Source organism: Stomoxys calcitrans, chromosome 5 (assembly GCF_963082655.1).
Source record: "Stomoxys calcitrans chromosome 5, idStoCalc2.1, whole genome shotgun sequence".
Classification (NCBI taxonomy): Eukaryota; Metazoa; Arthropoda; class Insecta; order Diptera; family Muscidae; genus Stomoxys; species Stomoxys calcitrans.
In genome coordinates this window covers 120,099,587-120,120,658 of record NC_081556.1, presented here as the reverse complement: position 1 = coordinate 120,120,658, position 21,072 = coordinate 120,099,587, and the positions used below count along the sequence as shown (strand labels likewise).

At 38.8% G+C, this 21,072-nt stretch overlaps 2 protein-coding genes across 16 annotated transcripts in view; one reads left to right on the top strand and one right to left on the bottom strand.

The window, feature by feature from the left end:
• Nucleotides 1-21,072, top strand: part of LOC106094039 (molybdopterin synthase catalytic subunit-like) — a 515,852-nt gene that overhangs the window by 49,842 nt on the left and 444,938 nt on the right. The gene's annotated exons all lie outside the window — the stretch shown is intronic.
• LOC106089369 (ELKS/Rab6-interacting/CAST family member 1) overlaps nucleotides 1-21,072 on the bottom strand; it is a 289,868-nt gene that overhangs the window by 7,011 nt on the left and 261,785 nt on the right. For 10 of the 15 annotated variants that reach the window (XM_059370205.1, XM_059370204.1, XM_059370203.1 and 7 more), the window contains 8 exons: nucleotides 16,566-16,586; nucleotides 10,735-10,917; nucleotides 10,342-10,662; nucleotides 7,087-7,275; nucleotides 4,784-6,805; nucleotides 4,242-4,663; nucleotides 4,043-4,177; nucleotides 3,916-3,973 (listed from right to left, as the gene is read on the bottom strand). In XM_059370205.1, the coding sequence (XP_059226188.1) occupies nucleotides 3,916-3,973; nucleotides 4,043-4,177; nucleotides 4,242-4,663; nucleotides 4,784-6,805; nucleotides 7,087-7,275; nucleotides 10,342-10,662; nucleotides 10,735-10,917; nucleotides 16,566-16,586 (3,351 nt within the window). The remainder of the gene's footprint in view (nucleotides 1-3,915; nucleotides 3,974-4,042; nucleotides 4,178-4,241; nucleotides 4,664-4,783; nucleotides 6,806-7,086; nucleotides 7,276-10,341; nucleotides 10,663-10,734; nucleotides 10,918-16,565; nucleotides 16,587-21,072) is intronic. The other 5 variants (XM_059370218.1, XM_059370208.1, XM_059370209.1 and 2 more) reach the window with 1 other exon arrangement.

Below are 21,072 nucleotides of genomic sequence, written 5' to 3'. Positions count from 1 at the left end.
AGTGTTCTGTTAAGACTTCCAACAGCTGTGCTAAGTACGGTCCGAATCGGCCTATAACCAGATATAGCCCTATATAAACCGATCTCCCGATTTGACTTCTTGAGCCTTTACAAGCCGCAATTTTTGTCCGAATTGGAGCATGCAAGGTTTCGTTATGTCTTTCGTTATCTGTTCAAGTACGGTTTAAATCGGTCTATAACTTGATAAAGCTCCCATATAAACCGATCCCCCGATTTGACTTCTTGATCTTTTACAAGCCGCAATTTTTGTCCGATTTTAGCATGTAGGGTTTTGTTATGTCTTTCGTTATCTGTTCAAGTACGGTTCAAATCGGTCTATAACTTGATAAAGCTCCCATATAAACCGATCTCCCGATTTGACCTCTTAACCCTTACAAGTCGGTTTTGTGTTCTTTCTTCGAAGAAACCCATTTACTTAAGATTTGGAAGACTAGGATAGGTAAAGATCCTAATATTGGAACATGAGGCTGTGCAGGGACGGGAGACTGAATGCAGCTTAACGAATGAAGTCCATTTACTGGAACGAGACAGCTACACACACTACATCGGAGGACATGTTGAGACTTTTGAAGGAAATGGATTTCCAACAGGATACGACGGGATGCACGGAGACACCGGAATCTTGGAATAATGAGGTTGATCGAAGGCTTATCATAACGGAAATTATGGTTAATGAAACCATTTAAGTCACCCGGAACTGATGGAATATTTCTGGCGTTACTACGAAAGGAGGCCGACTATCTGGCACCTCCTCTGGCTATTTTCACAGCGTGCCTAGGACTTGCATGTACTCCGAAAGCCTGGCAGGAGGCAAGGGTGGTATTTATACCCAAGCCCGGCAAGGCAAATTATGCGACACCAAAGGCCAAGAGACTTGTAAGCCTTACGTTCTTTCTTCTCAAAAACATGGAACGTATTATGGATACCATAATAAAGAGTAGCAAATTGCTCAAATATAAACAGCATGCGTATGTCAAGGGGAGGTCGATGGAAACTGCCCGGCACGAGGTTGTGCACAAAATAAAAGAATTCCTCGATGGCAAGACGGCACCAATGTGTGCGCCAAGACGGTATGCATTGACACCGAGGGGGCTTTTAAATATGCTCGGACCAATACACTGATCCAACCTTTAGACGCATGCCGAGTGGACTGGGTCCTTAGAAACTAGGTAAACCATATGCAAAGAAACAGTTGTGTAAATTGTGGGCCACATGACATAAATATAAAAGAGAAAGTTGCACACATATTATCGCCACATTGCCACTCTTACGTGCGACCACAATGAATAACCTATTACGAATGTTGACTGCGATGGGATTTGAAACCGCCGACGATGTTAAATGTATGATCCACACTGCCTGGAACATCGGGCATTGCATCAAGAATAACGCAGTATCAGTGATGAAGCAGAGGGCGCCCTTACATCAGTGGTCGCGGAAATAGGCTATCCACAATGTCCCGGGGTATTAGGTGTGGCATAAAATTCAGTGCATCAGATGGTGTCGCCCTCAGTGCGGCGTTTTTGCACAAACAAGCTATCCTTTGGATCTTACTGAGTATTGAACCATAAGTGGACTTTTGAAGCGCCGCCCACAAGGCCACAGCACCATACAGCATTATAGGTCCGACAACTGCCAATAGCCCTCTTGGAGGTGTATAGGGCAAGAGTTGCCTTTCTTGCCCTTTCCAAAATGTTGGATTTAAAGTTCAATTTCCTGTCCAGCAGAACACCCAGGTATTTTGCGCTTTCAGTAAATCGAACATTCTCTCCTCGTAAGCAGACAGGTGCCACTGCAGGTACCTTATATGTCCGGCTGAAAAGAATTACTTCTGTCTTGCACGGATTTACGCCTAGACCACTTTCACTAGCTTGCTTCGCTGTCGCACGCAGAACTTCGCAATTGCCTCTTCATCAGCATACGCGTTCACTTTTACACCTCTATCTTCCTGAGACAGTAATATATTATTAATGGCTATATTCCAGAGTAGAGGAGACAGTACACCTTCTTGAGGTGTTCCTCTGCTGAACCATATTTTTATACCTTTTATACCTTTTTTATACCGGTCTAAAAGCTCCCATATAAACCGATCTCCCCATAGTATTTCTTCAGCTCCTACGAGGCGCAATTCCTCAAGATTAGGTCGTGAAGGGCTGTTTCAGTGGACTTGCCCCTTACTAGATGCATGCTGTTGCCGAGATAACCAATCTCCAGGGATCTTTGCCCTAAGATGTGCTTCTATCAACCTCTCTAGAGTCTTTGCCTTCGTACGGCAAGATTTTCCTGCTTATACAATGAAATAGACGTTTGTGTTCCTCCATCCCACAGGTATATACGACATGCTGAAACAAGCAGAGTAAATCTCCATAAGCCAAAGAGCCAGTCTGTTGGACGTAGCATGTAATTAAACTGGCGATACATCTTTAGGGCCTGGCGACTTAAACAATTGAAACTTTTTATCGCCCAAAGTATTTTCGACTCACACACAATGTCCCCAATAACCTCTGTCGTAGGAATACCAATGATAACTTCTTCTCATATACATATCCCGGGAAATATATATCAACGAGTAGTTCTAGTGTTTTCTCACTAGACATTACCCATACGCTATCTGACTTCTGAATAAATGCCACCATAATAGGTCTCGAGAATAGGATCTTCCTCAGCCTAAAGACCTCAGATGTATACTTCACGGAGCTGCACCATTTCAACCAGGATCTTTTGTGAGCTTTTCTAAGCTCGCCCTTGCATTTTCTTAGCTCAGCCTTGTAGACGTCCCACTTGTGTAGTATCCTTGTGGCCTTCGCCCTATTGAAGAATTTTGTGCAGCCATTTCTTAGACCAACCAATTCTGGGGTTAACCATAGCGGTCGCTGTTTGCCCCCTTTGCTTGGGACTAGGACATGCTGACACAAGCGAGTCATTCAGGGCCATTGTGATGCACTTGACCATTGTGTCTATCCCCCGCAGTTTCCACTACCTTTTCTGGTCTAGAAGCGATAGTCGTTCAGTACGTGTGCCGAAATTTATCCCAATACAATGGATTGAGATAACATTCTGAAATTTGAAATTTATAGTGATAAGGTGTTTGGAAGATGATGTACAGAATTTCGAAATCTAGAATGCATGGGCTCTATTAGTTGGCCCTCAGAGTTGTTCATTCGCCTTCGAATTTTTGTCTGTGTTGCTTCAGATTAATTTGTGTTCGGCTTTGTAAACAACTTATCGGTCTACAAAAAATATCTTCTCGTGTACCGAACATTTCCTATAGTTTTGGAGATATTCGACATAAAATATTTGATTAATTTTCGACCGAGGCTTTCGTTGCCTCGGTTTGGGGACAAATTACTTAACAAGCATCGAACATTTATTTATTGTTACAATATTTAGGTTGGTTTTATCTAATTGTGTTATCTCCATCTTATCTCCAAATTTCTTGAAAATTCATTACTTTCAAGTTCCCAGATAGTAACAAGACTTCAAATCCTCATTATTGATTAACCACATGAAAGCTATTCTTTGAGGGACAAGTTTTTGAAAAATTTTGCAAATTTCTCCACATTGGGCTCCACTTTTAGTTTCTATTTTAAGGCATTGCATCGCCAATATTGATATTGGGCTTTATGGGTAACAAAGAACATTATTGGGTTAATTTGTTTTAAATGATTATTAGCGTCCGGATTTTTATGGAAAATCAAAATTTTGAAATTCATTGTTTTCCAAATGCGGTGGTATTTTGTAATTAAATGTAAGTTTGCAAACATGTAATGGCTGCAGAACTTCGATTCTGAAGGCATATATGCAAAATACCAACGCATATACCAAATAATTGATAACAAAATTTCGATTTTGCATAAAAATCCGGATTATAATGATTATATATGACTCTACTTACATCTTGTTGTTGCTGTGTTTGTGCTTGTTTGACTTTTGCTTGGGCTATCTTTAAGGCTCTGCAAAGAGAAAATGAAAAACGAATTGAGGAGGTTCCAAACTTTTGATTCTTAACTTTCTAAACTTACTGTTGCAAGTCCATAATTGTCTTTTCCTTTGCATTCTGTTCTTCTTGAGACATTTGTACCAATTTGAGTAATCGTTCCGTTTCCGTTGCGGCCTTTTGATGCTCTTCCTTGGTGTTTTGTAATTCCTTGACGCAACTGCAATAAAAAACCAATTAATCTATGTATTGTCGAGGCGCTGTGAGCCATCTTTAAAACGTACGCTTCCAATTGTCTCTGAGTGTCCATGAGTTTTTTGTTGAGTTCTCCCGCTGCTGCAGCGCCACCACCTTGAGCTTGTATTTGTTTCTCCAATTGATCCATTTGTTCTTTCCGTTTGCGCAACTGAACATCGAATTCGACCATTTTCTTTTCCTTCTCTTCGATATCCTTACGTTTGGCTTCGATCTGTTTCCTTTGCTCTTCAATGATTTTACGTTCACTTTCGACCGCCTTGGCCTGATTATCGATTTGTTTACGCACTTCTTCCAGTTGTTTCTGTTGTTGTTCGAGTTGTTGACGTTGCGCTTCGGTGGCTCCAGCATTTGCACCTCCGGCTTGAGCGGCTTGTTGCAATTGTTGTTGCAGTTGCTGGATTTGTTGTTGGGCAGCTTGCAGCTGTTTCGCCAGTTCTTGTTTTTCGACCTAGGGGGGAAAATACAGGAATTTATAGAAAAATGATTATTAAGTTATGATGATATTCCCTCTTGTTAATAACCTCTTCCCTAAGATGGGAAGTATATAGTAAATGTACCACATTCTTACCTGACTCTTCTGCATTTCCTCCACCAATACTTCCAGTTGCTGTTGGAATTGATCCCTTTGTGTGGTCGCTGCTTGCAACTCAGCCTTGATTTTCTCCAGTTCTTTGTTGATTTCCTCGGTGTTTGCGGCGGCGGCGGCGGCAGCACCAGCTGCTGGTTGTTGTTGTTGCTGCTGCTGTAGTTGTTGCTGTTGCTGCTGTATTTGTTGTTGTGATTGTATCAGCTGTTGTTGCATTTTCTGCATTTGAGCATGTTGTTCCTTAATGTGCTGATCCATCATTTGGATGCGTTTATGCATTTCCTGTGCCGCCTTGTCGGCCATATCGGCCTTGGCCTTTTCGGTTTCGATAACCTTGCGCCATTGTTCGATTTCCTCGCGACTGGCGCCACCCTGCGCCGCTGCTGCTGCTGCAGTGCCGGCATTCTGTAAAGCTTTTTCGGATTCTTGGAGTTTCTGTTGCAGCGTTGCAATTTCCTTTTGCATGGCCTGTATTTCGGCCGCCGATGCTGCGGCGACTGGCGCTGACGGCGTTGCGGCATGGCCATTGCGCAGTTTACGATTTTCTTCGCGGGCTTTTTGCAGTTCTGTTTCGGCGTTTTGCAGTTCCTTTTGGAAGTTCATTAGGATCTCTTGGCTCTTCTCCAATTGATGCACTAATTGCTCCCGTTCGATTGTCAGCTGTTTGACGTCGGCCTCCAATTGTTGCATGTGCTTTTCGAGTTGTGGATGAGGTTTGTCCGCCACACCAGTGCGCGCGGTTTGTCTGAGAGCCTCCTTCTCGGCTTCTGCTTTCTCGAGGCGATCGTGCAGACGACCCAATTCAGCAGACATGCGCTCGAATTCAATGCGTGTAGATTCATTTGCTTCCTGTTGTTTAGCCAAATGCATTTGAGCTTTCTCCAATTCTTTAGCCAGTCTTCCGGCTTCCAATTCGGTAGCATCACGAGATTGTAAAGCTTTCTCTAACCTATCCCTTAACCTATCTATTTCTGTACGCTCTCCTGCTGTTACCGAAGCTCGCACTGACTCAGCCGGGCTGATGGCTGAAGATTGTTGTAATCTCAAACGTTCTACCTCCTTCAATAGCTTCTCGTGCTTGTCTCGGGCCTTTTCGCGTTCGATGTGGGCTCTCTCCAACTCAGTGCGTTGTTTCTCCTGACTGGCCAACAATTTGGCGACTTCTCCCTTCGACAGTTCAAGCTGCAATGAAGTCTCGTGCAACTTAGACTCCATATTTTGAATCTCATTCTCGATCTTCTCGTATTTGTCGCGGTATTTCTCAAATGATTCTGATTCGTATTGCGATTTGCCACGGATCGTTTCGAGTTCCATGAGCGTTTTGTCCAATTTTTCGCGCAAACGTTCATTTTCCTCCTTAAGGCGGCGGGTCTCACGACCAAATGTTTCGGTATCCTGCAACTTTCTAAGTTCGGACTGGCTCTTCTCATAACGATCGCGCATCTTCTCCATTTCCACAGCATAGTGGGCAGCCTCCTCCTTGGCTGCCTCCACGCTGGCACTAGCTTTGCTCTGGGCAGCATGGGCTCTCTCCAACTCGTATGCCACTCTCTCCAACTCAGACTGCAAATGTTCTTTTTCGCCTTGCGTTCGGCGAAGATCGGTTTGAATTTTGTCATAACGTTCACGGTGGTGTTCGAGTTCGGCACGAGCATTATCCTCGGCCTCTTTGGCTCGACTGAGCTGTAAGGCGGCCCTATCGCAGGCCTCCTGCAGTCGAGTACTTTCATCTTGCAATTTACGCAGATCCTCGCGGGCTTTCGAGGCAGCCAGCGAGGAACGTTCGGCCTCAACTTCCAAGCGGGCCCGATCGGCCTCGGCGGTATCACAGCGTGATTGCAGGCGGTAAATCTCATTTTGGGCTCGATCGTATTTCTCCAACATCTTTTCGAACTCTTTGTTCGAGGTATCCTTCTCATCAATCAACTTCTGGCTGGCATACAGGGCCTTGTCCAGTTTCTCCTTGAGAATTTCAACCTCGGTCACAGCATCGTCACGCTCCATCTGAAAAGGATAATGGCGAGATTTCTAAGATAAAACGAGTCGATCGGTTCGGTTATGTGAAACCAAAAGCTACAACTAACAAACAGCCAATTGTTATGGTAGAGTAGTATGTAGGAGGGTATGTATGGTAACGAGTATTTTTCAACATAAGCATGCATTTTTTTTTTGCTTATCTCTTGATCATCTTCTCTTCTCAAAATGGTCACAAAACAAAAGAGAGTTGTGTTTGGTTGTTGGCAGGTTGTGGAAAATTTTGATTTTCTCTACATAAGCAAAATTACCTGTAATTTCTGCTGTATAATATGCGATTTTTCATAGCGTTCTTTGAGGACCTCCAAATCGGTTTGCATGGCCTCCCGATCGCGTGCTGCCTTCTGTAGCAGGGTCTGCGAGGATTCGGAGCGTTCTTTAAGTGTCTCCAATTCATCAGAGAATTGATCGCGTTCTTTTTGGACACGGGCAAGTTGCATCTACATGTTTGTAGATTTTCATTATTAATGTTGTGATGGTTGATGATGGTTTCGTTTTTTTTATTACGGCAGGGGTATTTTGTAAATTCAAATTTTTCATATGAGCAAACAATTATGTACAACGTTTAGATTACAATAACATACATATAACAATTACAATACGATAGTGAGGATAGAAAATATTAGTAGTAGTAGATCATATTAATAGGTATAGGCATAGATATAGAGATATAGCAGTTGATAGTTAAATTAGTAGGTATACGCTGTAGTTTAAATACGTTATAGGGAATACAGGAAGATCATCTTTGTACAATAGTCATCACACGGTACATTAACATATACACATACAGTTTGTCAGTAGTTAGATAGTTTTGAGACAATAAGGTTTTATTTTCATAAAATAGTACAATATATATCGTTCATTCAGTACATACACATCAAAGTGGATGCAGTGAATTGCGTTGGCGTAGCCGCAGGGTGGACAAAAAAAAATAAAGAAAAGAGCTTAGGAATTCTAAATCTACTATTACTTCAAACCGTCTGGAATCAAAGAGACATCAAACCAATGCTATTCGTTGAACTTTTCATTTTATCCTACGTTGCACAGAACCAAACAAAAGACTGGTGGACTTGGTGCAGGCAAATCGTACTGTAGAGATGTATATGAAAAACGCGTAACATAAATGGATACTGTACGGAGAATATTGAGACAACTTTTTCGTGGTTGGTATATGTTCTTATTGCACACTTCCCAACCAATATCTGACAATGGTATTGAGTGCACACCTCCCAGCGAGTAGCAGTAAAGTATAATAAGGAGCCGAAAGTATGCCAGCACAAAATAATGCTCTATGCTAGATGATACAGAATCCATACTTGGGTAGCAGAAGCCTCCAGCAAGGAACCAGAACAACTAAAAAGGCATCATACAGGATAACCCTGCGGCCAGTAGCAGCACAAAGTGGGAGAGATATTGAGAGAAAAATACGGAGGAGAAACTTTTATTCCGTAGGAAATAGGGAGGTAGATGAATACTTAAGTGTGGGCATGACCAGTCCTTATTCTTTACAGTACACTTCAAAGTCCAGCTGCTCGTTTAGTCTGGAACCATCTGTATCTCGTATCTTCTATTACCAAGGATATTGTAGTTCCAATTGGTTCAATTTGAAATATTGGTACAGTACTTGTTGTCAAATAGCGGCTCAATGTCTAGCCCACACTGCCTACAATTTCGGGTATTGTATCAATAACACAGTGTCCCTAGTCTCCATATGATTGAAGAGCTCCCTTAGCCTCACAGAAATCGTTATCGGTTCAGATTCGGATATAGCTTCCATATAAAGTGGTCCTCCGACTTGACTTCTTCAGCTCCTAGAAGTTGCAATTACTAACCGACGTCCAACAATCGTGACAAGTACGGTCTAAATCGGTTTATAACCTGATATAGCTCTCATGTAATCCGATCTCCCGATTTGACATCTTAAGCCCCTAAAAGCTGCACTTGCTATCCGATTGAGTTGACATTTGCACGTAGGGTTCTGTCATGACTTCCAACAATCGTGACAAGTATAGTCCAAATCGATGTATAACCTGATATAGCTCCTATATAAACCGATCTTTTTCCAACAATCGTGTCACGCACGACCCAAATCCCTTGTGTAAACTTTTAGCAGAATCCATGGTGGTGGGTTTCCGAACTTAGAACACTTTTACTTGTTCAGTTACCAAGAATATATATAATTTTTAGGGTCGGAAACAAATACTTCGATGTGTATCATACGGAATGATAAAATGAATATACCGTATGCCATAGTTCGGTAGTGGGTATAATAAAAGACTCCTAAATTGTTGCCGGCTTTATTTACAGTTAAATGGAGAAACAGTAAACCAGGCGGTATAGCCACTGATCGTGCTGGATCGTCCTGGATTGCCAAAACAGATTTTAAGGCTTGCAGTTCAATAGTAGGATCAAAATTATGCTCGTGGGAATTTGATCTAAGTTAAAAACAGAGATCCCTTTGGAGACAAGATAAGGCCAATAGTAAAGTAGAGTTCGAAGGAGATACACAATGCGGATTTGGACATCTCAACGGAATGATAAGATAAAAGGCTCAACAACACCAAATGGGAGCGAATAACGAAGCTGTGTTAATAGTAAAGGGTGATTTTTTTGAGGTTAGGATTTTCATGCATTAGTATTTGACAGATCACGTGGGATTTCAGACATGGTGTCAAAGAGAAAGATGCTCAGTATGCTTTGACATTTCATCATGAATAGACTTACTAACGAGCAACGCTTGCAAATCATTGAATTTTATTACCAAAATCAGTGTTCGGTTCGAAATGTGTTCATTCATCGTAACGTTGCGTCCAACAGCATCTTTGAAAAAATACGGTCCAATGATTCCACCAGCGTACAAACCACACCAAACAGTGCATTTTTCGGGATGCATGGGCAGTTCTTGAACGGCTTCTGGTTGCTCTTCACTCCAAATGCGGCAATTTTGCTTATTTACGTAGCCATTCAACCAGAAATGAGCGTCATCGCTGAACAAAATTTGTCAAAATTTGAACACATTTCGAACCGAACACTGATTTTGGTAATAAAATTCAATGATTTGCAAGCGTTGCTCGTTAGTAAGTCTATTCATGATGAAATGTCAAAGCATACTGAGCATCTTTCTCTTTGACACCATGTCTGAAATCCCACGTGATCTGTCAAATACTAATGCATGAAAATCCTAACCTCAAAAAAATCACCCTTTATATAGGAGTAAGATAAGACGTTGGAGCACTCGGTATGCTAATGCCACGCTTTCGCTGGAGTTAGTCCTACCAATTGGGACAAGCACCTGAACGGTGAAACAAAGATGGTGTCGGAAAATGGCAAGACTTTCTTCTATCGAAATTATCATGAAAACTGCAAATCGAAGTCAATTTTCTTCTCATTATTTTTTTGACAAAGTCTACTTTCTAAAACTTTTAATTTAACTTAGAGAGCTACGCCAACGACTTTGCTTAACATACATACATACATGAACATTTTAATAATACACCCATTCTCACCTGCGTCTTTTCCAATTTTTCGCGTATTCGATCTGTGTCCAATGTTAGGGTTTCGCGTTCCTTCTGCATACGGGCTGCTTGACCCAGAGCCTTATCCAATTGTGATTGTAAACTGTCATAGTCATATGTATATTTCTCCTTCTCCAAGGTGAGGCGACGGCACTCTGTATTGGACTTGTCCAGTTTCTCTTGCAAGTGATCGACTTCATTTTGTGCCTTGTCCAATGCATTCTGGAGTTTTTCTTGTTGCAATTGTGCTTTGCCTAAGGTAGCCTGGGTACGTTCCATTTCTTCCTTCATCTTGTCCACTTCGGAGAAGGCCTATAATTACAAATACAAGTTTATAAATATCATTTATATATCCAAATTAGGCGTTTTTTTCTAATATCTTACTCTATCGCGATCGGCATGTATGCGGGAAATGCCACCTTGGACCTTTTCTAGTTCTTGACGCAAACTCTCCTGTTCGCCTTGGGCATTTTCTAGTTTCGCTTTCAGTCTATACACTTCACCTTGGCTCTTTTCGAGTTTCTCCTGCAGGGCTGCAGCCTCTTCGCGTGCCCTCTCAGCATCCGACTGTAATGTGGAGCGCAAACGATTTTTTTTGGGAAAACAAAAAATATTCATTATTTTATTAAAATTTCCTAATTTAAAAATAAAGTCAAGTTCTTGTCAAATAATTTCTTGTTGTATACAACAAAGAGGATAGACAAAAGGAACAAACAAACAATCTAGTATAAATATATATATAGTATAACTATATAGAACAGCTACCAATTGTCAAAAAGCAAATTTAGCGACAATTAATGAAAACTTAAAATGGGTAGCAATTTTTAATGAAATCTTTTTTGTTTCTTTTTTTTTCTTAAACTTTTGTTTTAATTTATTTTTTTCAAAAACTTAAAATGAAACCGTGAGTGGTGGCAGTTGGTGGGCTAGATTATGTTTTTTTATACAAAGTTTTGTGGTGGGGAAATGTAAAAATGTTAGTGGTATTGGTGGTGGTGGTATAACTTCGGAGTAGTGCAGCAATTAAATAAATGATCAAAATGTATACAAAATGTTAATTAAGATTTAGGCGAGACAGTTAGAGAGAGAAAGAGAGACAAGAGAGAGAAAAAGGAGTAAAGAACGCAAAATAACTCTCGATTGTTTTTTCGGACTTTTTTGTTTTACAATTTTTCTATTTGTGAAAGGGCTTTTAACATTTGGATTTTTCTTAAACGTTTTTCTTACAAATCTACGGCGAACATTGATCTTTGAAAAGATTTGTTATTATTTTGTTATAACGCTAGATTATAAGTATGTATAATAATTTTTTTAGTCATAGTCAAACATATTTATTTAAGCGTATCTTATTATGCTCTTAGAGTCGGCCACAAAAAAATGTACGCATATTTCAGTAACACAATTTTTCATAGAAAAAAGATGCATGAAAAATTAAGAACGTAAAGTAAAAAAAAAAATTTAAAAGCTTGGATACTGTCAAGATTCGCTAATAGAGGGTTAAGTCACTTGTGAAAACAAGAAATGTGTTAGTTCCATGAACATTATTGAGAATGTCAAAATCTGCCTATTGTGAATGTGAACTAATGTAAGTTTGACATGATTAATGACAAAGATTCAAAAAAAAATTAATATTGTTAAGTGAATCCTGGGATACTGTCGAGGTGACGAAATTTGATTTGGTCCATAAATATAAACAGCCAACTGTTTATAATTTAAATATAAACAGCTAACATTCACTCTTGTGAATGATAACACACTATTGTAAATCAAAACCATCTTAAGCATCTCTCTTTTCTTTTTCCTATGTTTGGTAGAAGTTAGTTGGTAAAACAAATAAAAATAAAAATCGAAGTGGTTTTGGGCGTTCGAAACTCTTTCACCAATACATTGTTACAGGATTCACTGTAACAGTGTATCCTGACATTGTTAATAATGTGCGCCTCTCCAAAACGCCCACGGTGGCATTTTTTGCAGTTTATATGTTATTACTTTTTTCAGATAATAGATTTTATTCCATCATTGCTTATGTTAAAATTTTAATTCAAGTTTTGTGCTATCACTGAGTTTTTGTAAAAAAGCAATCACAATAAAATATTGATCAGCGTGTAAAGCGAACATTGTACCAGCCTTAAGAGTTTTTGTCTGAGCAACATTTCTTTAAAAAAATTCCAAATATCTCCTATCTTCGATTCATTGGTGTTTTTCTATATGTCGGCTAGTCAAAAAGAGGGACAATTGTCACGAAATTACCCAAATAATTGCAAAAGTCAAATTCCAAGATTTTTTAATAAATTACCATAAATAGTGGAAATGTTTAAAAGTATCCTGTTTAAAGGTCAACTTCATATTTCCATAAAATGTCTACCATTCCTATTGAGTAAAATGTCGTGTCGCTAGCTGGAGTTTCTCTTTAAAACGTTTGACTACTTCAAGGGGCATGTCTCAAGGATGAGTGCTCTTGCTGATTCTCTGGAACCTCGTCATAAAAGAAGTTCTTTAAAATCTGAACAGCAATGGGACGAAATTATTCGCTTATGCGCACGATGCCATTATGTTGATTCAAGGCATGTATCTTTTGACGACTAGTGAGATCAAGGAAAAGTAACCTTCTGGTAAAGCTTGTTGCGAGGAATGAGTTGTAGACGATCCCAAGTGAACATAGGTACAGCTTTTCGCTCAGATATAAGTTGCCAGATTCTAAAGGCCCGTCTCTGGAAGGGATTATTTTCCATTTGTTGAACCAGGTGAAATACCTGGAATTATTCTGGAAGGGGAATACTGAGAAAAGTAATCGTAAGGCACTGAGCACCTTCTTTTTGTAGAAAAGGGAAGGCTGTTGAAGGTCTCAGACGTAGTATTACATAGAACGATTCGCTATCCTGAAAGATTCGCAATCCTGAAAGATTCGCTGTACTGAGAGAGCTTTGCGAGGCTGATACTGTGTGAACAGACGACGAAGGGACCTCAGTCTTTATTGGCTCTAAAATGGAGACGATAATCAATGGCTTTACAATAGCAGCAATGAATTCCTGGGAAGGTATTCATCATCCAGTGGACAAGTCCCTAGGAAAAACTCCATGTTCATCATTTCGGCAAACTGGGTTTCCGGAGAGGATACAATCCATCACTGGCTTTGTTAACTATCTTCAGGGGCATAGGCTTTTCTTTATGAGGAGGCAATTTTTCTTTGATCTGGGTGATCTTGATAACGTATATCTAAAAGGTATTTTAAATACATAGACAAGACGGGATAGTTTCACGGAATCTGGACCATAGATAAAAGGTACTGATCCTATCTTTTGGGTCTTTTTCAAGATCTGGCGAAGTGTGAATATCCTATTGTTGGTGGATGTGCCGCACTGATAGGTCACCATTATCTAATTGACGTTAGATCTTAATCTCTTTCACAAAACACTAAATAATATTTCCCGGAAGGGGGTAGCTGTGTGCACCACACAAGCTGGATCTTTGAGGTGCGATATGTTTGGTGTTCTTTGCTGTCACGAGAAGCTTAGTTGCGAGCTACCGGGCGCGTCCACAGATTGCGGATAGTGGAATGCTCCATACGAAGTAGCTGCAACGGTAGTCGCGGACAATCAGCGGTATCGAGTGGAGAGTCTCAGTGAGAGGTCGGGTGGCACCGGCTCTTGCACAAATACTGAGTGCCTATGATGCTCGATATGACAAGGCGAGTTATTGGCGCCTATAAATAACCAATGGCCACTCTGTTCCCGCGGCAAACTGTCCTTTGGACCGGAACGAGCTTGCGATGGCCACCTCCATATGAACAACAACAACTCAATAATATTTTGTAAGCGATGAGAAGAAAACTTATTTCTCTGTAGTTGGCACACACAGTATGTACATTAGGTCGGTTTGATTTGTATGGATGAAAAAAAAGTTAGAAATCGTATAGCAAAAACGTAATCTACATCAAATTCTAAGAATCTTCTCGCTTCAGTTTTATCTGACGTAGTTTGCTGAATTTCCAGTAACCGTGTATAAGTTCTACCCAGATTATACAGACAAGCGCCTGTATAAGCCTTACCATCGTGTCACTTACTGTCTTATATAGTATAGCTGGCAACCCAGTGGCTCCCGCTGAACCATCTAAGTGAGTCTGATGGCAGACTGCCATTTAAACCTAACCTAAGCTAACCTAAGATAAGTCACAGTAATTTTGAGTTGTTTTTTGAGGCAAATTACTTATCCTACGACTCATCAAGGTATTGGGACTGTCATTCCCTCTAGGTATGGTGCTTTCTTAAATAATTTAACAATTTACGTTCATACCGTTAATGGTCGATCAAGGATCGGAAGTAGTATGCTGCTTGGAAATTTCGACATATGAGACTGAGTATCAAGATCTCAATTAAAAATTTTCGTAATTCTTAATTGGAAGTTATTGGTGATGTTTTAATAAAAGGAGAAAGCCGGAGAGGGAGATTCAAAATGAATTAAATGATCTTCGCCCGAGTAGGTGAAAATAAAATGAAAATTTAATGAAAATTTTTTAAATTATTGTAAATCTGTTGATCCTTCGTCATTGTTCGGTGGTCGCTCCTCTGCATTTTTATTAAATATCAAAAAAATAGAATTTTTTTCAGTAGAGGGCAAATATTGTTTTAACATAACAGTAAAAAATATATGCTGCCGCTTTTTATGATTTTAACTTTGTATCTTATATTTGTCTGTTTGCGCTTTTTTATTTTGATCCTTAAAATCTTTTCGAACAACTTTCAACTCGAGATCATATTCAACGCTTACTATTTACAGAATAGCATAGCAAAGAACTTATAAAAGTCGAGCATGTGTGCGTTATTATTCAAAACACTTTGACTGGCTAGTGGATCATGATTTCTGATACGCCATGTATCTTAATCAATTTGACAAAGGTGTTGATGAAAATAAATGGCGTATCAGAAACCATGATCCACTAGCCAATCAAAGTGTTTTGAATAATAACACACACTTGCTCAACGTTTATTAGTCCTTTGCTATAGTTTATATTCCTTTTATCACAGCAAAGTTTCTACATAGACAAAAAACTGATAAATGTCGCCAGCATTGATGAAATTATTCTATTTTTGTGGCACTATAGGCTGTCAAGCTAAGCTATGTCCAAATTGCGACTGTCTTTTGAACATATACTTTCATAAATAATCTAAATAATGAATATTATATATAAATCAAAATTACATGATGTTTTAACAACATTTTCAAAGATCAATGTACTGGATGGAAGTCTATTCATTGGTGCCAACAATCAATACATATTTATACACTTCGTCGTAATGCGATATCACATAGATCATTTTATTGTACATGGATAGTGACATAATGGGGAATAAGAATTACTAACACATCGGATGTTTTTTTGTTTTATACAACTCAGGACTTCAACTAAACATTTTAAAGACAACAACGAAATCGAGAGTTACCATATTGGTAATGAAAATAAAGTTGTGAGAAGTGTTAGTACTTTTTCAAAACGGTAAATGTTAACGAAGATGAAGCAAAACATTGAATTTAATTTGAGATCAATAGATGAGATTGAGATGCCATCAAGCGCACACATTTGATGGATTTGAGAGAAAAAAAAAAAACAATATCATCGAATGATCAAATTTCATAAAGGATTTAATTGATGATTTCCATATTTTTGTTTGGTTTCGTGGAAATGCAATGAGCGATACAAAGAGAGAGAGAAATGCATAGAAAAAGAGGCTTATGTTATGCAAATACACATGTTTTACAAAGGAAATTAAGGAACGATTTGGTTTTTGAAATATATGCATGGCTTCGATGTACAAAACCAAATTAGAACATGACATGACGTACAACGCAAAAAGGAACGGAACCATCGATTATGGCAATCTAAGACAAATTTCGTAAATGTTCACTATGACATTAAATACGTATGCGTTATGGTGGGTGGTGGTGGTAACGATATGGTAAAATATGGATTTCAAATATATTTAACAAGGATTTGTTAGATTTAAAATTTCTTTTTCTTCGTCACTTTTTTTTTTGATCGATAAAACTCAAAAGAATTCATGTTGATAGTAAAATTTTGTCTTTTGTTCAATGTTTTTTTTTTTTGAATTGTTTGCGTAAATTATTATTTAAACGATTTTAAGTTTAAAGTTGTTGTATTTTTTGTTTAAGTTATTTTTATTTTTTCATTTCATTTCGCATTGGAAGCAATTACTCACAAAACGTTTATCGGTTTCGCCCTAGGTTTTGATACAATGAATGTGGCAAGAGGCAAGCATAACGAACGATAGATACGAGTAGTTTGAGTTTGAGAGAGTTTTGGTATTGGTTTTGATATATTTTCGTTATTTTTTTTTTAAAGATTATTCTTGGATACATTTTGGACAAAGTAGTTGTAAATTGGATAAAGTATTTTATGAAAGTATAAAATAATTGTTGGAAGGAAATAAAATGAAATGAAAATATGTTTTAACAATACTAAAATGAAAAGAACTGAGTGTACTTTAACAAAAATAAAGTATTATTTTGTTTTTAGAATTATATTTTGTGTATATTGGGAAACAGCTTTTGTCAAAAAGTTTTAAGTTATAGTAATAATGCAGCAAATATCTATAATGAACAATTGAACAATATTAACTCTATCCGTTAACAATTAAGTAGCATTGAATATTTTCGCAAAGTACTCAAAACATTCTAAGAAGCTTTATTTATATTGATATATATATAACGTACATAACAATAAATACAGTGAAATCCAGTTTAGGGACAGATATTTGTATTTCTTTGAAATTATAGAAATAAATTTTAACAAAATAAATTGTTATATGTACAACGTTTAGGTAGTTAGTCATCATTCATTAGTCTAGTTATATCAAACCTTCAGTGCCAGTCAGGAGTCAAAATAACTTCTTCATCAGCTATATTAACGATATTTCAGTCCATTTCAGTCAAATCAAATCAATGTAATAGTTGTTAATTTCGTCTTTAGTTTCTTTTGGTCCACATTCTTCAGAAGACCAAATTGACCTCACTGGCGTGCGGCTATGAAGCCTTATTTTAGGTCAATGATAGGCGACATTTGAGGGTTTGAACCGCATTCCTTATATTGGTTCTACTTTGTAGTTGTCCGATCTATATAATATTGTGGTCTGGTGAAAAGTAGTTCAAAAGTTATTCTATTTTTCAATACCCAGTTTGCTGCACTATCGTTGATATTTTGTTTTTATTTTTTCTTATTGTCACAATGCTGGATAATTTCAAGTTATAATTTTCCAATATATGAGGGCTGAGAAGAAATTTCTTTGCTATGTTTTCGTACGTCCACTTCCATCAACCTGGTGTTGATGCTCTATATGAGCTTTAGGTGCATAAAGACTTTCATCCACATGATTTTTCACATACCTAGCAACCACCCTTATCCCTTTTAATTTTCCACAAGGATCTTGTGTTTTATGAACGTAACGATGTAGTGTTCCAAAGAAAATCAGGATCCAAAATTTTATTCCCTATTGTTTAATAACAGCATTGAAACACATCTACTACTTTTTGGATTCCTACATAGAAGTCCAAACTTGGAAAGCGAGGTTTCCAATAATGTTTTTTTTCGAATATTTTGGACGATTTTCTGATCAGTGAACTTGTTTTTGCTGAAGATTTAAATGCCCACAATTCCTCCTAGCTTTGCCATTCACCCCCAGAGGGTCGATATACGGAGCTCTTCGCTACACATGCTAACGCAACTAATGATTGAACTGACAAACAGTCCTGAGCTTTTGTGAGCTTCCCTCCCTGAAAAGTATAAAGTTATTGTCCTTTCACCTCTTGCTGATTTCGATCACTGCCTTGTTTTAGCAACATTCTGCCCTTTGTACCGCCTCCTGAACAACTGCGAAAATAGGGAATAACTTTATTTGCCAGAGAAGAATGTTTCTGCATGAAAAACGTGTACGTGCCAAAGTTATTGCTACTCTTCTACTGAGCTGTAGTAAGTCTAATCACGCTCTTCTAGAGCCAGTGGACTATCCTCAAATTCAGGCTGCATATCGAGCCTAAGGCCCGTCTACATAGTACCCAGCATATGTGAGGCTTCTCGGTACGCTCCTGAATGTGATACTTCCAATTCAGATTCCTGGCCTGTATTTGATCTTGTCACATATCGAAATCGTGTTATTGAAGAACATTGAGACCTCAGGGTTATTATGGTGGTCATCCATAGGAGAGGCGCAACAATTTTCCGCTGTGGCATGCCCTGTGCCACTTTTTCCCTTATCTTTATGTCGTGGAACCCACACTTTATTCATCGGTTCCATAGCATATGGTTTATCCAGTCTCTAAAGACCCGGTGCTGTCTTAAGGATTAGAACAGTATGTAGGTCCGCACATTGTTAAAAACCATAGAAGGATTCTTCTACTTTATGCATAACCTTGAGAAGGGCAGTATCCACCGAGCTTCCCTTAAATGGGCATGCCCTTATCGTGGTATCCAAAATACCTTCCATGATTCAGAGTAGAAAGGACGTTAAGCTTATAGGTCTGTAGGCATTTTGTATATCATAAAAAGGGTTAAAGCCAGCTGATGTTAATGATGATCAAATATTCAATGACACGGTTGGTGGGGATAACCTACCGGCTGAATGTTTGGGGGCAATCCTTACTTGCCGGAAAGCACTCTTCCACTCCTTGCGATCGAAAACGTGTCAAGTTCGATGCGTCAGATATCTTTTTGGACGCGAGGAGTCAGATGTGTCCTTGCGAATCACGACGTAAATTAATGCTCAGGTACGGGTGTGATATGGACATTTCCTCTACGTAAGTTTTCACCGTGGAGGCCACCGTGGCGCAAAGGTTAGTATGTCCGCCTATGACGCTAAACGCCTAGGTTCGAATCCTGTCGAGACCATCAGAAAAAAAAATTTCAACGGGTGTTTTTCCCTCCTAATGCTGGCAACATTTGTGAGGTACTGTGTCATGTAAAACTTCTCTCCAAAGAGAAGTCGCACTAGGGCACGCCGTTCGGACTCGGCTATAAAATGGATGGACCTTATCATTGAACTTAAAGCTCAAGAATCGGACTGGACTCATTGATATGTGGGAAATTTGCCTCTGTTCCTTAGTGGAATGATCATGGGCAACATTTCTTTTTGTATTTGTAAGTTTTCACCGACGCATGCTTGCCCACTTACCAACCTTTTCAACCCTCTTTCGGGAGTCTTCCCAAAGTGTTGTAAGGTAGCAAACGCTCAGCAGATACCCAAGAAGGGCATGACGAACAACCCTGCGAATTACTGACGAATTGCGATATGATCCGCCGTTTCAAATGTGTTGTAGAGCATGCTAAGCCCCCAACTTATGAGGTATCTAGAGTCCAAGCCTTCTCAGCGACGGTGTTGATTGGGTTGTGTTACGCGGTTCTATCTATACTTCCATGGTATGTGCTCCACGGATATTAGAATTCTAGAACCTAATGTAAGAATGGTTTTCTATTAGAGATGTGTACGTGAGTATTTTTCACTCACGCTCACTAGACAAACATATTATTCACGCACGAAATACACGGTTTTCTATTAGAGATGTGTACGTGAGTATTTTTCACTCACGCTCACTAGACAAACATATTATTCACGCACGACTTTTTTATGTCGGTTCACGAAAAACTTGCAAATCACGGTTGAAAAAATATTTGACCATTAAGGGAAAATTGTTTGCAAACTTCGGTGGAAAATAGGGGGAAAATAGCATAATGGCATAAACAATAAACAATGGTATAAATGGTTAGTTTTTTATTTTTTTTTGTTTCTGAAAAAAAAAATATAAATAAATATAGAAAACGATTAAAAACATGTTTTGATATGGAAACAGAAACATTTGATTGCTGTCAAATTTTACTCGCGAAACAATTAAATATTTTAGCGACTTTTCCGAAAGCAGAATAGAATACCTTAAGTCTTGATATCACGTGAGTCGTGATTAGCGTTGTGAGTCATAATTCAGACTCACGCACGAAGAATTTTGATTCAATCTCACATCTCTAGATTAAGATCACCCTCACGAATCACGTGACTCACGCGTGACACGACTACTCACGTACACATCTTTATTTTCCACAAACTCACACTCCGCAGACTGGACCATGCAATACAGAGAGACTTCAGGTCAATATCTTTCCACCCGACAATCAATTCACACTATTGCCCTTCGATTTCTATCTTTCCATTTTACTAAGATCTAAGCGTATAGAAACGGTGTGTGCAGTGGTGAGGTCCTTGCAACTAAAACTTAATATCAATATCTCTTTCTCCTCCGACAGCCAAATTGCCATTAAATCTCGGAAGAAAGTATTTCTGATTATCGTAGAACTATTAATGAGATGGCAACTGATCTGTATGAAAATATCCCAAGAAATTGTAGGACATACGAGCTTTCAAGACTATGACCCAGCTTACACATTATAGAGAAAGTGGAATACGAAAGCAAAAAATCGGTCGATTCACAGTTTTATGGTTATGCAGACATTGTTTGACGACTAAACAACTTTTGTTGAAGAACTTCGACCTTCTAAATAAGCGGATGTAATCATTCGCAGGGCGTTACCGTAGCGCATAATTTATTCTATCTGCCTATGACGCTTACTCCGGTGTTCAAAACTTCTCCAAAAAGTTTTGTCAGCTGTAATTCTCCCTTCAATATTTATATATAGGCCGCAGAGATATTAATTGATAATGAATT